Source organism: Fistularia commersonii, chromosome 9 (assembly GCF_037954325.1).
Source record: "Fistularia commersonii isolate RoL2024-O1a breed Wild chromosome 9, RoL_Fcom_v1.0, whole genome shotgun sequence".
Lineage (NCBI taxonomy): Eukaryota > Metazoa > Chordata > Actinopteri > Syngnathiformes > Fistulariidae > Fistularia > Fistularia commersonii.
In genome coordinates this window covers 3472290-3492567 of record NC_141292.1, presented here as the reverse complement: position 1 = coordinate 3492567, position 20278 = coordinate 3472290, and the positions used below count along the sequence as shown (strand labels likewise).

General features: G+C 38.2%; 1 protein-coding gene across 2 annotated transcripts; it reads right to left on the bottom strand.

Annotated features, from left to right (window-relative positions):
• Window positions 1–168: 168 nt before the first annotated feature.
• On the bottom strand, window positions 169–19992 carry aff1 (AF4/FMR2 family, member 1). Of its 2 annotated transcripts, XM_086151957.1 has the most exons (19): window positions 19760–19989; window positions 14814–14934; window positions 13269–14084; window positions 10761–10796; window positions 8975–9052; window positions 8631–8667; window positions 8005–8062; window positions 7165–7303; window positions 6041–7069; window positions 5867–5955; window positions 5317–5533; window positions 5112–5161; window positions 4330–4393; window positions 4102–4238; window positions 3886–3957; window positions 3468–3561; window positions 3327–3370; window positions 3008–3225; window positions 169–2481 (listed from the first exon to the last, which is right to left on the bottom strand). In XM_086151957.1, exons 1-19 carry the CDS (start codon window positions 19810–19812, stop codon window positions 2357–2359), a joined length of 3477 nt encoding a protein of 1158 aa, XP_086008083.1. In that variant the 5' UTR covers window positions 19813–19989; the 3' UTR covers window positions 169–2356. The 2 variants fall into 2 exon arrangements, with proteins under 2 accessions (XP_086008083.1, XP_086008082.1); XM_086151956.1 differs by lacking the exon at window positions 169–2481 and having other exon boundaries at window positions 2524–3225; window positions 19760–19992.
• Window positions 19993–20278: the final 286 nt, after the last annotated feature.

The window sequence follows — 20278 nt, the reverse complement described above, 5'->3', positions numbered from 1 at the left end:
AAAAAAATATCACTTTGTGAGAAAATAAAGGTCGGAGCACTTTGTGATCCTTGTATAGCCCTTTTATCATGAAATTGCACACACAAACTGATTAAGCACAAGCAAATTTTCAAAACACAATGGCACTCAAAGAAATGCACTATTTTGATTCACCAGTCTAAACTAATGTTTTTTTTTTCCAGCATCTTTATTTCATACTGATTACTTTGTAACCCATCGTGTATCAACACAACCCTGTGATAACTACAAGCAGACATGATTCATGCTGTATTGCTAGGGAATAAAAGTTACAATAAACAAGAGTGAAGACTAACAACGTTCTGCAAGTGCTAGATGACGCTTTGCCCAAAAGCACACTGAAAGTAAATAGAAATTAGGTGTATTCTTTCATAAGTGTTCTACAGCCGCCATACACTATTGCCACAGGTTCAGGACTGTGGGAATCAGTTCCAGTTGAGCAGCCCATTGGTGCAAAAACAAAGAGAACACTTCTGTAGTTTCAAACTGATTAAATCACTTGTATTCCCATGACACAAACTAAGATGTAAAATATGCGCAACACCGCCAAAAGAAAGACTGATGAAAATGTAATTGCCGATTTCATTGGTGGATACTGGCCTTCCACAGATATTGTTATAGGTACAGTATATATGCCAACTGTTATGAGAACTTTTGAGATCAATATTTCATCTTAAAAAAGGAGTTCAACGAATCTTCATTCATTCATTCAAGCTGGACACCAATGTTGTAAAGATGTTTATAATTGACTGAATGTTGAGACTCCAATATCGGAAGATAACGCTTATCATTTTATCAGGTTAGTCACTGGACACTGAAGTTGCTTAAGTTGCTGGGTAGACAAAACAACATCTTTTCAACATGACATTTTCATCAGCCAAATTGCTATTTTCTTTGAAATGTCGCATCTGTCCTTCCTCTCTAAAAGTTAAACTGGCATCTTCGATGTAGATAATTGAATGTGGCTCAAAAATCAGTTTTTTTTTCCAATACTGGATTTTTTTTTTGCTGCCAAACTTCTGAATACCGGTGTCAGCGCCACAAATTCAATATTGGTCAGGCTCTACAAATCAACCTCTGTAGTTCAGGTGTGTTTCTTGGTCACTTACAGTATGTAATTGTTCTTTTAAAAGGTAAGTGCAAATTTTGTAAAAGGATTGTATGAATAAAACTCTAGTCTGCTTTGGTCTGACAAACAGTATAAGCAACAGATCTACAGCCAGAGAAAGATCAGCTGACAAGCTGACTAACTGTCCTGAGCTACAGCCCTCGGCCAGATCACCAGAATACTGTGGCGTCAGAGGCACCGGTCTGTCAGCTCTCGCTCACCTGACAAATATCAAGAAATCAACAGAGACGGGAGCAGGAAGGTAAGAAGAAACAGCCATGCATCATGGCATCACTTCCACCCCATCCACACTGACTTCATTTCAAAATATCACTGTCCAGACCAGAAGTTCCATCTGTCCGGATCAGTATCTTGAAGAACACCTACTGACTAACATACAGAACCTATTTTTGTCTTCCTAGGACAGTATGGTACATTTTCTCGCCTGCACTCACTAACATACTTATTGCACATGAAGTATTTTTCAAACATGATGTCTGGGTTTAGTAAACAAAAATTTCAAGCTACGTGAACTGAAAATACAACAAGGGATTTTCTTTGATGACTTAAGATGCCTTGTGATTTTACCTCACCCATTATTTTTTTTAATAAATGGCAGAGTCTAAATGGTTAAAATGAACCACTTCTTTTCAGATAGAAGTGGGAAAAAAAAAAAAAAAAACAAAACTTCAGCGGTCATTGCTTTTAGTGTCCTGGAAATTATTTTCAATAGCTTTGCAGGTGTTATTGTGGCTCAATCAAAACTCAGATGATAGCAGCCATAAATGTAGCAATATTAAGAAAAATGGCTAATAATAACAATAAACGGGATCTGTGTCAGTGCATGTACCTCCACAACCTCTTCATAAGGCCATGTGAGCTCGTGGTCAGAGCAGATGGCACTTTGTGACACCTGATGTGGTTCCACCTCAGTGACGGGTAAAGTTAAGGTCCCTGATCTGAGGATGATTTCATTAAGTCACCTGATAGACAGACATAAAGGCAAGTTAAAAATCACAAGTGCAACATTTGAACCGGGTTTCTGGTAGTAATTCCACACTTTGAGGTGAAAGCACACATGAGATGATATGTGTCTACCTTTGGACAAGATACATTTTAAGTCCATGTGCAATTCGGACACGCATCTCGAGAGAGGCGTCCGTGTCCAACCCACCCGAGGGTGGATTACGTTAGCTTGCGTACATTCCAGCGGCAGCAGTGGACTCTTGGTCACTTTACCTTGGGACAGTCCAGTCTGAGCCAGAGGACTCCTTGTCTTGTGTAGCGAACCATCGAGCTGACACTTGAGGTGAGACTTAGCGGACCCATGACAGTGTCTAGCTCTGTCAATATACCTGAAACAATTGAAAAAAAAAAAAACCGAATACATATTGCTATTGAGATTTAAAAGATGGCGGTTAACTTCAGTTTACAGTACAACTCCAGATTAACGGGATTATTAACACGTGTATTTACTTATTTACCATTAAAAGTACATTTACATTTGCTTACTAGATATGGAAAACTTTAAAACTCTGGTTGCATAACCACTTGGATGTAAAATTTAAGGTAGGTATCCTTTAAAGTAAAATTTTTACACCGGTGACAAGGATAATTGTAACCATGGTTGCAAAAAGACATTGTACAGCATGTTACTTGTCAACAATGAGTCTTGGATCTTTAGCCAGACAACCAGACATGATATTGAGTCTTGAGCCCATTGTCAGACAGGTGAGCTGGTTACACATTATTTTGAATTAACCACTGTCATATTTACATCTATTCTTACCACTGCCAGGATACAGAGAATAGGGTTAGAGGAGAAAACTGATTGGCTGTGGCGACCCCTGAAGGGAAAAGCCGAAAGGAGAAGATTCTTACCACTGCCGCTGTGTGCAAACATTTCTGCCTGCTCCCATAAGTCATGAGCACTCAGGAACAAGGTAGTGATGTTAATGTAGGTGAAAGCCACTTGTTCAATGGCCTGGGGGATTGCCACGGTGTGTCCAGCAGGTCCTGTGACCAACATGCCATTGTGTTTGGAGCTGATGGACGTCCCCGCCGGAGATGGTACGCTGGGCCCGGGGGATGGGGTGCCTCTAATATGAAAGTTAAGAGAGTGACAAGGACATGTACAACATCAGAGCTGAATACAGTTTTACCATTCATTTCGAGACGCGACATACTTAAGATGACATACTTTAATGCTAGACCAGAGGGATCCTGTGATGCCTGAGCAGAGTTCTGAAAAGAGATCCGAAACTTGAGAATTTATTCTTTAATGTTAATGTGATAATACAAATAATAATTATATATCGAGGGATGAAACCTTAGCACTTACACTGAAATATTCTGTGAGGATCTTTGAATACTTGACTGCTGTTTTTTGTTTGTGCTGAAACATGGCCATTTGCAGGAGAGACTGGCATTTAAGACTAGAGGAAAGGTAAAATATTACATGAGTAGTAATGATTTACCATCATCATGATGCGAAACAGAAGTAAACATGTTCTTGCTCGTTCCAAAAGACTAATTACATTTTTGTCCTAAGGTAGTCCCCTACCAATAAGATTGTAGAAAAAAAAGAATGAAACTGAAATGACAAGTAGGAAAAATAAACAGCCTGGAGCTACTTCTAATACACTTTTGTTTAATTATTACCTTCTCCTCTCTCTTTAGTGATGACACTCAACACTGTGATATTGAGATACACAAAAAATAAACCCTTTTCAGTGATGTTAGATTAAAAAAAATCTTACCATATAGCCAAAAAGTCCTTTTCTGAAGGTGGAGTAGAGGCGTCAGCTGAGTTTTTAAGTTTAAGTACAAACCTATGAGAATGAAAATGGTTGTGGTAAAACACATTCATGTCAATGGAACCGTTATTATTTAAGACATGCATGTGTGTACATGTATGCAAGGGTTACAAACATTTTTTTTAGAAATATTCCAATGTAATGTAGTTTTGTGCTTACTTGAGAAGTTCTACTGTCTCTGAAAACATTGTATAGGAAGACATTGAAATCTGTGGATCTTTTTCCATGGCGATGCCACTCTCAACAAAATACATGGCTGCATCCAGGTAGTAAAAAGCTTTAAGAAACTTGTCCGACTAAAAAAAATAGACCAACAAAGAGGTTGTGCTTAAATTGTATTCCAAAATTATCTGCAGTAATACCATAAATTCACAAATGGACACTTACCTCTGCATCAGCCTTGTGCTTTAATCTTTTGGCTTCTTTTATGTAATGTTTCACGGGAAATTGCCTGCAGGTGAAAGATATAGTGGGAGAAAGGATGCAGTATAAAAATAACAATTAATAACATTGAATGTTTCACCCCTCAAACTAAACTGGCTTCAACAAATCCTGAAAGGTAGTTAAATCCATTTATTCATTTAGTTACTAGCCTGGACCACCCTTTTTTTAAATTTCTCACAACTACTGGTTGCTAAAAATCACATTGGCACAAATGTATTTTTCCACACTTTTACATAGTGGGCCATTAGCAACATGACCTACAGATTAAAACAATAAGAATTTACACAGTCCATTTAATTTGACTACAATTCAGTTTAATGTGAAGGAGAAAATACTGACGATGCAGTGGCTCATCTGAACAGAGGTTAATCTTATACACGGGTAAAAAAAGAAATATTGTGCCAGTTACATTTGTGTGAAGAAATGCAAGCAAAATATGTAAAACTGACTAGTTTAGTTCTGAATTCTGTTGTTCAATTCATGAAAAGCATTTTGCCTCTTGTAGCTTTTGAACATGCACCCATTAGATGGCACCAAAGAGCATCACATTTCATAGCTTTCAATACACTACCACAGTGTACACCTCATATTGGACACCTCTGTCCGATATGAGAAGACTGGAAGACTTCGGCTCAGAGCAAAATGCAACCATCACATTTTGATTGAGATAGGAGGGGGGTTAAAAAAAATTACATCAATCCATACATTCAAGAGCGGAATCTTACTTGTCCTCAAATTTGAGCAGGGGCCTGTGGGTCACAGCTCCACTGGCAGTCTGTGAACAAAACAGGTTTTTATTTGGAATGCAACACAGAATTTATCATTTCCCCGATAGCATTGACATTAACCAATAAAGTCTCGTATCAGCATCAGCTTAAAAAAATTCAACTAACATATATAAATGGCAGGCGCTAATAATGTAGGTGTTACCTTTTTGGTAGCGGTGCGCTGTCTCTCTTTCCCATTTGTCTTCCTTTGTTTTAAAGGGTCTTTACTCTTAACATCCTCTTTCAGAGCCTCACCAGAAAACCTTTTAGGGAACTTTGAGTCTTCATTAGTATGTCTGACTGCAGGAGGTTTCTGCAAATGTGCATCATTTTTTTTCATCTTCTTTTGCTTCTGGTTATCTGGTTGTTTTCTTGAACATCTGTTGGGGAAAGATTGACAGAGATCATTAGGCCAAATGAGCCACAGGTACAACTGGTTTGCACACCGGCAAACTCCGCCTCTTTGTCGCAAGGTGTGGCAGAAAAACTAAGACAAAGAGAGGCAAATCTAGACTTATTTGAAATTGAAAAAAACCAAAAAAAAAACAAAAAAAAAACATTTCATCATTTCATTCAATCTCGGCCAGTTGGATTTCTGTCTCTCTCACTCTGATTCACTCTGATAAAAGCCTGGAAGAATCTTGTAATTTTCCATTAAGTTATTCTTGATAAACATAAAACACATTAGGAGGCTTGTGACTGCGGTGACCTACTCCACTTTGACAGAATCACTGGCTGATGATTTATTCTTTTTCTCCAGTTTCCGTTTCTTCCTGGGAAGTGTTTTGTCATCCCCGTCAACCTAGAAGTCACAAGATTTTAAAATAAAATCATTAACTTTTTCCATATGAACATGCAGTTACTGTGAAAACTTTCATATGTCTCACATTTTTAGGAACAGATTTTTTGCTTGCTTTGGGTTGCTTGTGTTTCACAGAGGTGCTAATGGTCATTTCTTTTTGCTCAGTTACCGATGTCAGTGTCTCTGCATTGAGACAACTGGCATTGTGAATGGCTGAAGCCTGGGGGACCCTTGAGAGCAGACGTAGATCAATCTTCACCAGCAGGGAAGTCAGAGGCCTATTCGGGCCCTGAGAACCCCTGCCCGTATGCCTGGTCTTCTGGGAGTGCTCGTGTGTTTCAAGAGGCATCTTGGTTCCCTTCTGGTAGATGCCTTCTGTCTTAGATTTACTACAACTACTTTTGACAGGTAACATAGGAAACAGCTGGTCAGGCTGGGCAGGACTTCGGCTGAGGCAGGAGCAGGGGTTAGGACATCTCACACCACAGGATGGACAAGGGGCAGTATTGGGGATTTCATTCCCGAGATCTGATTCGGCCTTCAGTTTGTCAAATGAGGTGTGTTTCAAAGTCCTCTCACTGTTGTTTTTCGTTTTGTTGCTGGCCTTGCTTTTCTTGTGGCATCCACTTTTCATTTTGACCTTTGGCCTATCTGTGAAACAAGGGTCTTTTTCTCGAGTGGCTACAGCTTCTGCAGGCCTGCCGCAAAGAGCTGCTTCAGTGTGATCTGAGCAGAGTTTTTTCCCCGGTTTGGTGTAGTGTGTGCTGCCTGTAAGGTTCCTTGTTGTGGTGCAGCTGCTGTGAGCAACAGAGGGTGATTTTTGGCCACTTTGCTCAAAATTGTTTTCATGAGCGCTTTCAACACCTTTTTGGACTGTGGGAGAGTTCCTGTTGAATTCTTTTTGATGAGAAAAAAGGTGAGGTTTTGAGTTTCCGATGGCGTCGATCACCTCTACGCTGGATTGCTTGAGTCTTCGATGGGGCTGTAGCTGTTTGTGAGCAGGACTGTCGGAAATGTTCACACCACCTTGACTTTCATTGCTTGAGTTCTGTTGGCTTGGCCTGATCCAGTTCCCCAACTGCCAATCACCATGTGCCACTGCCGGTGCATCGGGCTAGAGATAGAAATTATGTGTCACACGCGGAAGACCAAACAAAATGGATTGTGAACTCTATTCAACGTGCACACGAAAAACAAAAGACAGATTACCTCAGTTTTCGAGCTACTCGCTGGGGGTTGCGAGAGCTTCTCAGTGGCACTTTCACTGTCCGACTCTGATCTCGAGCTACTTTCAGAGTCACTGGTACTTGCAGACTCAACCCCGCTGGAATGTGCTGCTTCGGCTGAACTGTAACAAGAGCAAGATGAAAAACGCCTTATAGATTTTTTAGTTAAAACCATTTTTCTCAAAATCTATTTCGAAAACTGAAGAACAGGTAAACCCTTTTTTTTTTTACAAATGATTGCCCTGCAATGATGACTCAATGTGGATTCCCTGACACAAGAGACAAACAACGGATTATTCAACAACAATGTTATTTAAACAAGAGTGAATATCTGAAAACCTGCCCAAAGCCAAGCAATGAGGAGTCCCCTACACTTGAAACCATTTCTCAAGATTTAATCAGCTTTAGTATTTGCAGCCAGATAGTATTGGTTTGAAAGCATTAGTACTAAATTTACTGAGAACATTTCTGGTGAGAGAATTTTTTGGACAGAACATGCTTGGCCAAAAATAACTGCTCAACCAATGACTGATACGGAAGAAAAGATATATTTTTGAACTTAAATTTGTGAATTGCAGTCTTTCAAGTGTGAATCACAAAGCATCCAAGAATAAGTATGTGTATATATATGAATAAAATCTGACTCAACTACATCTATCTTGCATCCATCAATTAAGTTTTTTAGATTACACATTGTTCCTTTTTAACAATCCAAACTAGGGTATGGCTAACTGGTTTGAATGCAACTTATACACGGGTGGAGCATCTGACCACACACACACACACACCTACACACATACACACACACACAAAAGTGACTCACAAAGATGTGCTTTGTTGGTTCGGATGGGACTGATTGGTCGAGGAGTTGTCATAGGTTTCTGGAATGACACAATTGAAATACATCAAACGAAAGAAGCAAAACAAAAAAAAAAAAAAATCACTATTCTGTATCTGAAAACCCCTCTTTTTAACCCACTGCCTGTCCATCTATTATAACTGGCCCATTCGAGACGGTAGAAGCCAAAAACCAATTCTCTTTGCTTCATGATTTCATTTTTCCATTGAAAACATCTGGTGAGAGTTAATCAGAAAAAAGATTCCAAAAAGTGTAGTTTTATTAGAGGCCTTTAATACAGTATGTTTCGGTTAAGACTTTTCACTTGGAAAGATAAAACACTGCAACCTTTTTTGAACCAGCTTGTGCTGCAGTCTGGAGCTTCATAAATCTGGGAGAACTGACTGGATTTCCAATTACAAGGCCAGTAATTCAATGAATAGCAAGAAAGGCAAAATTAAATGTGTACACTGAGTGATAAAGGAAAGAAGAAAAACTACCAACCGGCAAATGTAAATGGAAACATAAGTGCCTTTTTTGTCTAAAACATTTTAAAAGATTTATCCTGGCATAGTATTTTAACTGTTTTGGATAACTCCGTCTTTACTCACTTTGTCCAGGACATGAAGATACATGCACTCTTTCTTCCTGTGAAGAAAGAGTATCAACAATTTTTAAATCTGAGTCACTTTTCCACAATTTGTAAACATTTACACTTATTTAATGAAAGGAATTTTTCTTTACCCAAATAAGTACCGATAAACACAACCTGCGACGTTTGGCTTTGGATAATCAGTCTGTTACTAAATAATTAGAGTATTCTGTCCGACAGTTTAGCTTTTGACTAGAAATAGGTGCAAGAGGATTTTTTAGAAAAAACACTTTTTGGACAATTCTTACAGAAAAGATTGAGCAAGGACATTCCAATTACTGAATTTATTTTTTATAATATTACCTTGGTTAGAGCAGGGTTTTTTTCTGTGCTGGATATGTGTAGCGCTGTCAGGAGAGGAGGCCATGAGTGGGTCATTTCCTAAAAAGAAACATTTGACAGAAGTCAGTGAACCAAGTGAACCAAAAGAAAAAAAAAAAAAAAGTCATATATATCAAAAAATCATAACTGGAACACTGACAATTTATCTGTTTCTCCTGTAGGAGGACCAGATACATTTAAAATACAATACATGTAAGGGGGACCGCACAGAACACTGTACCAATATTACTTTACTACTTAAGACAACACTTCTGTAAAGGATAAAAATATACCAAAAACCAAGTTGGCAGAGATGGATGAGTAAAGGAAGGAAACATGCGCTCATCTTTAGGACACAAAAGCCACAAATCTCTTTTTAGAGCTCAGTAAATAGTTCTGTGACCATAAATCAAATCACTTTTGGTAAATTGTGTCATCCTGAGCTTTGCTAATCAACAAAATGACTGGTTACCTTTCTAAAGAAGACAAAGAATGACTTTTGTGCCAAGTGACAGATCAAAAATACACAGAAAGTTTTGTATGCGCGCACACGCGCGCGCCTGCGCACACACACACGCACACAACGCACACGCGCGCGCACACACACACACACAAAGAGAAGAGACAGAGGGTGTACTAGTAGTTAAATAGATTATAGAACATTTAATTATGGCCTGACATACAAACATCTGATAAGTAACTATAGAACTATCACTGGCAGTCTGTACTCTGTTACCATATTAAAATTCAAGCAAAAATGCAAATGAATACCACTAGATTTAAGAATAGCAGGAAATATCAAAGTAAAAGATGGCTGAATATTTTTCTGTGCATGAGGAAAAATGTTGAGTTTTACAGACAGACATTCTTATAGCTGTAGGGCCCAAATAATTTAAATCTTAACATTGAAAACTTAAATGTAGAGGTGAAAGCAACAAAACTAGATTTTCTTTTTTCTGATGGGAGAATGTCTATACATTAGGGCAAATAATTAATCCGATTTCTTTTTTTCCCATCTGTAATAAGGACCGCCTGGTGCTGCAATGACCTTCCTCTCCAGACCTGAGCATTAAGATGAAGAGTGATCAAGCTGCAGCTGCTGCAGATCCCAGCAGCTCGCTCAGTGCAAGAGCTTCCAATGAATCATGGATGTGGAGCTTGCGGCCAATTGAAGGCTGGGTGTCCTTGGCTCAGAACACTGTGGATCTGATACCGCCAAGGAATGTTGAATTTTTTTTTTTCCCTATTTCGCTCCGTCTTCTAAGTCTCACGCAAAAATAACTCTTTTAGTCTCCTTGCCTCAGTTCCAACCAATTGATCAAAAGTTGGAATGTCCAAAACATATTAAGTCTAGTATCCTTTAAGTGTCTCTCAGATGTATTTATCCGCTTTCTACCATTTGACCTCTGATGCACAAAGAATCAAATATTTTGCTCATAAGATGATCAAGCTACTTCTGCAGCAATCTGGATACTCTCCTCACAGTAGACTTTGGAATTATGGCACTTGTTTTAAGAAATTGTTTTTTAATAGGAAATGTTTACCAGACATTCCTAAAATACAATCTTGAGAAGGGGAAACAGGAATAATCCTAAATATAAAGTGTCCTCTTAAAGTTGCGATGTGGATTTCACCACTGATATCTATTTGGACTATCAATAAGACACGATGTTTGAAAATATTTAATGTCATCCATAAATAGCTGAACAATTGTATATTACTGCACTGTAAATAAATAATAGTACACAACAAAATCAACTTAACTTACCCTCAAAATGTCCTCCACGCAAAGAGTTTCACTTGTCTGTAAGGAGTGAAGAAACAATTACATATTTCTAGGACACCAAGGACATTGGAGCGCATTTTTTTTTTTAAATAAAAATGACATTTGAAGTGGAATTCCTTTAGTAAACAATATCATACAAAAAGTTATGGCATGTACAGTTATCCTACCTCCATATGCACCAATGATTAGACACCCCAAGTTGTGATACAAAATCATTTTAATTGATGCACTATTTTGTATTTTAATTCTTTTTTTTTTTTTTTAAATCACCAATACCTAACTTTGAACGATAAAAATATAAAAAAAATAAATGGATTCTTGTTTGGACAGATTCCTAGTCAGGTTTTACCCATTAGTAGAGACATCTATCAATAATCAAGCATCACTGTCTGCACCTCAAGAAAGTGGAGTGACGTAATATCTAGTATCTGGCAGCAGCATGAGCAAACAGCAGATACCGTGTGGGATTGAGTGAAAGGGCTGAATTCCAGTTTGTTTTAAGGCCCCCTTTTCAGTATTTCAGAATAGACTATTCGAGATATGGTCTAAAAGATTGGGTCCATAGAGCTGTTATGTAAGTCAGTGACAAAGCTCATTTATTGTCCTACTGAGCCAAGAGGTGAAGTTATCAGAGCCTGCAGAAGTCAAACAAACATGTAAAACACATACTGAACACAGCCACGGAGTCTGTGCCTACTCAGAGACACAACATGAGGACACTCTCACACTACTTGGTGTTCAACATTTAACTTCAACAGCACAGAGGTCCTTTACTTTAAATAGTACATCTTAATGGAGTAAATGATAGTTGTTACATTTCAAGAGCAACATCTTATTGTAAATTTATATTGTGGAACTTCAATTTTCTATGAGTCACTTAACATTTCAGCGTGTAACACCAACAATGTGTAACATACATGCTTGATTATCATTGATAAGTGTGACATCCACATAAATGGACTACTTTCTATGCAGATAGGCAGGACCTTTTCTTTGAGCTGCCGCCTGATGTCTGTGCTCCTCACCCTGTTTGAGGCTTAAGCCCTGCCACCCTGCAGAGCAAACTCTTTACAACCTTGCTTTTTTTGGTCATGAACCCAAGTTCGTGACAACAGGTGAAAGTTAGAACATAAATGTACTAAAAAAAAATGTAGCTTAGCACCACAGTGGTCCCAGTTTGACCAAACGTCATGGGTCGAGGCCTGACCACCAAAACCTTGCTGACAATCTTCACTCCCAGGACTGACTAATGGACATCCTGTTATTTATCATCCAGGTGCTTGTCAAGTATTCTCAGTCCAGACCATCAGCTAGGACCACTCAGCCTCCGGACACCCCAACAGGGGCCGATGCCCCCACAACACCACTCCCATAACTATGGCAACTTACGATGGAGATTCAAGGAGAGCACGTTATATACCATATGTCAGGGAATATTTTTTTAAGGATGTGAAGTTACTACCCTCAATTTGTCCTCTTAAAAAAAAAAATCAATGTTTCCTGAAAATGTATTGAAGAACACCCGGCTCTGTTGTGCAATTAAATACATAAATGGCTATTCATCAAAATTTAATGCACTTTGCATGGTCCTGCTGACAGGCAGACAGTGCTGAACCCAAAATCTTTTTTGTAGATGATGCAGATGTCACTGCAACACTATCCTGCACTAATTTGGTGAGGCAGTAAAAAGCTGTTAAAAAAGTGAACTATTCAGCTGTGTTGCAGCAGGAGAGTGGGGGGGGGGGGGGGGGGGGGGGGGGGGGGGGGGGCTGCAGGTGCAAGGGGTTGTGTGTTTGTGTGTGACAGAGCAGATGAATGGAGTTGAACTGGAGTTCAGCCAGAATCTCTACAACAAAGAAAGTCCAAGACCTTTAGAAACGCCTGAACAGCCAAGCAGAAATATCAAAACTATGTGGAGGTTTCAGAGAACATCCTAGATCAGCAGACACAATCCTCTTAGTGCTTAGTACAACACAACACAAACCTAGACCACTGAGTTGAGAAGCAACCCCCCCTTGTCCTGTCACCATATTCAAACATCAGATCCTTAATTTTTGATACCTTATTATTTTTAAGAAATCTAACAATGATAAATATAACAATATAAAAAGAATTAAAACTTCTGTCTATTCACTGTATTTAAACTGAATACAATGATTACACTTTATATTAGCCAATCATATTATTAAGTGCGGCAGCAAGGCAAAGGCGGAAACGGTCGTTTTTCAAAATTAGATCCGGAGGGTCTAATGGAAAAACTATGATTTGTACCAAGAAATATTTTCTTTGCGGACCGATACCAAATGATCCGCCAACCAGTGCCGACCCGGGGACCGAGGGTTGGGGACTTAAGAGTTAGACGACTGCCTCGAAAGACTGATTTTATTCCTTGCATTTGTCGAATCTCATTCGGCGCAATTTCACAATTAATATTGAAACACAAATCAAACAATGAATCACACCACCGATCCAAAATTAAAATCCACTCACCTCTAGAAACTCAGGTGAAATCTTTGTTTTGCTGTTGTCTGTTTTGTTGATCATTAACTCCTGTAGAGGAACATATGGCTCTGGTGAAGGCTTTAACTCGGGTGACTCGCTGACCACTTGGTCCTGACCGTCCATTGGCCGCACGTATGCTGTTGGTTTCTGAGCCATGATGACTAGGCTGGGCTGCTTGGATGACGGGAGCGGAGGAAAGGTCTGCGAGTGTTGTACATTACCCTTGGTGGTTTGAGACAGGGATGCATCTTTGGAGGACTGCTTAAAGTTCAATGAGGAATCGTCCATGGCTGTGGAACTGTGGTAGTCTGTTGACTCTTTCCAGTTAAAGGTGTCTTTGGACTCAGTGTTATCATGGTCACTGGAATGTAGGCATGGTGTTGATTTAGTATCAGGAGACTGAACAGATATTTCCTGAGGAAGGCTTCCTTGCTCCTTGAGATTTGAAGAGGTGTCACCCTTCTTCTGTACTTGTGGTGACTGGCTGAGTTGACTGTGTTTCAAGTAAGCCTTTGGCAACGTAGATGAATCTCCCTGGGTGTTTGGGGAAGAGGCAATAGTGGACGCCCGCATGGCCTGAGAGGAGTAACCGGTGGGGACTGTTTGGCTTTGGGCGGACAAGTGAGGGATCTTATCATGGAATGGTGGCTTGACTGACTTGTCTATGTATGGGTGACCCTGATCGGGTTTTGTGTAAGTGGATGGCGGTAAAGGCTGGGGGGCAGAGGCTTTTTGATTATTCACATCTTCATAACTGCCGAGCATCCTCTGGATTCTGTTAGAGAGCTCGTCCCCTTTGTTTGTCTGAAAGGCGGAAAGGCAAGCATTTAGTAAGATAAATATTTTGAAAATTGTACTTTTCTTAACTGCTACAGTTAATCTGTGCGACATATTGTGAAAACTGTTGAAATGCATGTTTTCAAAAGGATAAAGACTAAAAAAACTGAGGAGCTATGTGAAGATACATATATATTTCTTAATGTACTTTGAAAAATAAATATAACTTTACATTGGGCATAAGAAACGTGTAAAATATTAAGCCTAGGGAGACATCTGTGATTGATTCCAGGTTAAAAATATTTTCCCAATATTGTTCATTAAATCCTTATCGAGCATAGAAGATTATATACTTTGGAGTGGTAAGTCTATTAATTAAGTACAGTAAGAAAAAAAAAGGGGTATTGTGTCTTTCTCACAAACTAGTCAGATAAATTGTGACCAATTTTCAAATAAAACAACCATATAAAATGCCATCACTTGGCCACTCTGAAGTTGTGTGAGTGCCGCAAAAACTGGAATGTTAAGCATAGGTGAAAGCTTTCGTCCTGGAATATTATTTCTTGTTTTTTGCACATTTTATTGCAATTAAATTCAAATAGTTTTCATAGGTTGTGATGGTTCAAAGCTGCAACAGAGTTCTGTGAAAATGTGTTGTGGATTTGAATTCATACATTTCTAAATCTAAATAATAACAGCTAATGTAATAATAAAATTCTCACTTGATCATTTATATTTCACTTTGTGGTTCCTTACTTTGTATGGTTCCCCAAAAAGAGGCACATTCTCACGATTGAGTTCTTCGGGTTGACATGTTTCTTGGTTCCTTTGTTCCCATGCTTGGATACGAAGACGATTCCTTTCTTCATCATACACACTGTAGGACAAAGAACAATGAATTTACAATATTTTTGTTACAAAACAGTTACAGATGAACATACCAGAATTCAATGCAGTATAGGAGCAACATGAAAATGGAAACCTTGACATAAAACCAAGAATGAGGCGGATTATAACAAAGGCTGCCTATTATTTCATCATTTTGTAGCATATTTGTTGTGAAATCTGTGTTGGATACGAACGTCGTAAAATCTAGAGACAGCTAATTATCACATAGCAGCAATGTCCTAAGGGAGAACATACAGTGCCTATCATTTGTACAGACAGGTGTAATTGGACCAAGATGCCATGAGGATTCACTACAACATTAACATCTGTTCAGCGAGGTCCCCAAAGATGACATGAAGGATTTTGATGACTTACTAAAACGTTGCAATGGCAATATGGAATTATGAGATAAGCAACTGACTACGGTTTGTGGAAAAACCATAGGTGCAATTGGATAAGACCCAGTTATTTGTTTAAAACGTGTGTTAAAAAAATAAAAATTGAAAATAGAAAAAAAATCTGAGTTTATTTGGAAGATTTGTTTGTTATTTCCCCAAAAATACAGTATGGAGGCTCCTCGAATATCGCAACCCCAATGGGCAGCTTCCATGGCAACAGCAAGAGCACCAAATATCTGGTACGATGCCAAACAGATGAGTACCTGCTCATTAATGGAGCATGGATGCCATCTGAAGTAGTTGGGCACATGTCCAAAACAAAAAAAAGCACATTATATGATGTTCTAAAATTAAAAAGCCCGAGATATGAAATCACACTTCATGTACATGCAATCAAATCTTATTATTGATCAACTGATTTCAACATGCATGTGAAGGTTTCACTGAGGGTTCAACAATAAGCAATCTGAGTAGATCAGTGAGTACGCCTGCATGTTATTTTCATTAGATGCTATTTTAATCTCTAAATAGATAAGTTCAACAATCAAATATGACAAGGCAAGAAAAAAACTGCTTGAATATGAAATGAAAAATTAGAAGACAGTCAACAACACAGTTTGGCTCAGTGAACATTTTGATTGCCACAAAACTAGTCAAACTAGATTGGTAGAGAAGCAAGAGTTACATCTTGAAGGGTTGAGTCGCTTTGCATAATTGACGGACCAAAAAAAGAAAAAAGAAAAACATTGAAGACTGAAAAAAGAATGACTGCTCAAGCAAACAAAAAGAATTACAGTAATTTAAAACTGACTGTGTAAAGTTTTACTAATCATTCATGTTGTTTTTCTGATATCCTGCTACTTTCACTTTTTTAATCAATTGTCCTATTTGTCACGTTTCCATTAAAAACAGACGAACGGTAACTGTGACCTTTACAAATTAGTCTTAAAGTTCTGCCAGCTAAGGATGTTGCATTTAGCAAAGCCAAGTAGACTGTCTGGGGTATCATGCTGGCTTGGAGAAGAAAAAACAGGTTATAAAATCTTTTAAAATAAGATGGAAACACCCTGTTACATCTGTTTCTAATCAGGATGTGAATGGTACCCAAGTTTAAGGCGGGGTGATAAGAAGTAGAACTGTCAGAGAGCCATTCTTGTGAAGCTGTAGTACTGAGTCCCTTTTGAGGATGTTTTCCAGAGTAAAACAACATGTCCTACTAAAATGGCCAGTCTTTTTTTTTTTCTTAAAAAGGCAAACATTGTTTCTTTTTGCATTCAAAACAAAAATAAATGAATTAAGTAAATGCTGATAATGATGATGAAGAGGGTTTAGCTGAGACTCCAAGGGAGCTGAATGTCAGGTAGCCTGAGGGGATCACCACAGGTCCGACAGATTGAAATAGCTAGTTTTGGGAAGAGGATAATGACAAGACTTGTCTTGATCGCTGGAACTGAGCACATTATATTCATGTCTGGAATGGTGTGAGAAATCTTAGAGTGGACCTATGTGTACAAGATATGCAGCCTATGAATATATTCATTGATTTAAGTCAATTACATGATTAGTCCAAATCCCACAATGTTCAAAAATCTATTATCAAATTTCAGTTGATGACATTGGCAATTTTGAATTGATTCTCAAAATATGACTTGTAAATTTTGATTATTAATAGAATAGTAAGTGATTCATTAACAAGAGGAAAACTATTGCAGCTCTGGATTCTATAAAACAGATTAGCTGCTTCAGCTTTATTATATTCTTGCTCCCCAAAGAAGGGCTATTATTAACAAAGTAAAGTAAAGGTGAATGTAATTGCGACATTCTTTGGCCAATAAAGAATAAACAAAAGTGTCAAGAGGATGTACCAAACAATGATATTCTATTATTTCAGAGGAATGAGTTGTAGATGGGGCATCTAGGTAAAACCATTGCTGTTGCAGAATTTCAATGAAAATGGTATGGACATTTCTGCTCCTTTGATTGTACAATTGGCCAAGCTTCACATTACTATAATTTTTGTAATAATTCATTACAAAATAATTCATTCAATTAATAATAATTGAGCACAAATTTAGTCACTGGCCACTCTAGATTGAGTCATGGTGCAATGTCATGAGACACATGCATCACTGTCATGGCTACATACTGAAATGTAATCTGGATACAGTATTAGAGGAGGGCCCAAAATTAATTTCTATTAAATGCAGTTTAGTGCTGCAAAATGTGTGAAATTATTCAACTTTTGTGCAGACTTGCCAGGGTTGGCAAACAAGACATTTTTGCAACTAAACTGCTTAACTTTTGACTTCTTAGATGGTGAGAATTTATCTTGCTGCCTGTATTTAGCTGTCCAATCTGCAATCAGTGATTACTTCTCTCGAAAAATCAACATCAGCCCAAGTCTGAAAACTGTCTATCTGGCTCTTGCAAAAACCTACCCTTTTACAATGTTTTCTCCTCAAGGACAAACATAGGATACCATTCTGACTTTGTTGCGACAAAGACAAAAACCGGCACAAACTCAGCAGCATACCAACATATCTGAATTCTTTGCAAACTGCAACCAGGGTGCTTCTGATGAGTCCAGCATTTCATTTGCCAAACAGAAGGAGAGCTTTACCTCTCTCATGTGATTGTCACTAGTCCACACTAACTTTTGTTGATGGAAGAAGAGAAGATCGACGACAGTCTTTCTGCAGTAGCACGATAAGACCAGAAACTCACCAACTTCCTAATTGCAAGGACCAAAACCATGCAATCATAAAACCAGACCAAACTACTTGATGGGGAGGAGTTTCGAAGACACTGTCAAAGACAGAAAGCTGCTGGACAGTGCAACATAAATTTCTCAAAATGGAATTTGCACAAGAGGAACATCAAAATTGTTATTCGTTTTCCAAAATTGAAAATCTTTCATTCTTTGTAGATTTTTATTAATTCACTCTTCTATGTCGAAAAAAAATGCAACACTCCAAGTGATTAGAACTTCCTCAATTGCTGGTTTTTGACAAGTGACAACATTTAAAAATGTTAGGTTAATATTTCAATAGCATATGGACAGTAGTGTTAAAAAAACATGCCCAATGTACTGATTTACACACAGGCTGTGCTGCATAGTTTTTTAATGGTGTGATGAAACAGATAGGTTGCTATTTTCAAATACCCTGAAATGCTATATACTGACACCAGGGTGTAATGATATAGTCAGCTCATGCTACGAAGATGAAAACCAACTAAAAGTCATATAATATTAATTTGCTGTATCTTCTATATGTATCAATTTAAAAATGTATTTTCCATGGCAATGTATTCCTTTTTTTAGTCATTTTTCCGTTGCAAAACACAATGGTAAAGCCTTTGTTTTCCCTGAAGAAACAAATCTTCTGTCTCTTTTTGCTTCAAACATCAATTTACTTGATGAAGTAATAAATGTTTAGTTTCACAATGTGCAATGATACTCAGTTAAAAAGTAAAGCATGAGTTAAACTTCAATAATGGAAATGGAGTCCATTCATTCAAATCCGCGGGAAAAATGCTTTTGAATCATTTTATTTTGCTCAATGACATGGACAGTCAAATAAAAAGATGTAATGATTCTTAGATCAGTGTTTCACATTTCTACTGATAACAGTAAATTGCTTATCACAAAATTAATATAATTTAATATCTTTGCTGTTTTGATAGACTAATGACAGTATTTTTTTAATCATTCTCATACAAAAACATATTTTAATGCACAGTACATGTTTATTGTTGACATTTAAGTTTTAAAGCCCATGGGATTATCAGCTGGAAAGGGAGAGGCTTAACCACATGGAGTATGACAATTTAACATAAACAACTAACTCTTCTAGTCTTATTTATTTTAAATTAGGCTTGGGAAAAAAGTGTTCAAACTGGTAACTTCACATTATTATTCTCAGTAACACGCCTGCTAAATAATGACCTGCAATATGACCGAGTGCCACAAGAAAGTTGAGGCGACATAAGGCAGTGTAGACAAATAGCAAAATGGAATTCTGCAAATGTATCTAAAAATACAATGTGACGTTTGAGTTTTGAGAGGAATATATGCGTAAAATCAGAGCGGAAGTGGTGTTTGCTTGAAAACAATGCGTCATTCACGTAAAAACAACGCTATCAACAAAGCTGCCCTGTTGACCAGCTGGTAAAACATTACGTCTAGTACGCTCTTTCCAGCTGATTCCACCTCCTCCTCGAATAGTTTGTCAAACTAATGCCCGAAAAGTCTGTCAGATTTACAATGACCGATACAAAAATACACCAGAACCCCCTACTGTGGCATTTCTGCAGAATCTGGAAACTAAAGCTTCACTCAAAAGTGAAGTGAACAGCTAATTAACATTAGGCACAGAGCTAGCGCCCAGATGCTAGCAGCTAGCTGCGTCTGCCTACCTTGACTGAGATGCCATGGTGCGGCTCTCACGACAACCAAAGTTGGCTGTCATGAATTTCTGACAGTCCTCGACGAGGTAGTCCTCCCACTGGGTCACATTTTTTTTATCGGTGAAGTCAATTTGTTAGTTAAAACGACTGTCACGCCGACGTTGTTTGATAGTTGCCTGCTAACCGAGTCCGCTTGCCTGCCGTCCACTCTTGCTGCCTACTGGATTGTTCTACTCCTTTCAGCCATCAGGGGACCGAACTCGGATTTATACAGTCCAAGAAACAAAAACTAAAAAAAAAACATTTATCCCGCATATTTTTTTCCTTTATAAGTGTAGAAGCAAAAAAAATAATTTATCATCTTCACCCAGGGCTTAGTATTCACTTTGTTTCGCTTATCACTCCAGTTTACCAAAAGTTTGTACGATGACCCCTGTGTGACAGACATGGTACAGCCATGGATGTTTGCTTTACTACATCTAGTTGATGAGAAGATTGTTTTCAAAAAGTTTCTTATGCTTTATTTAT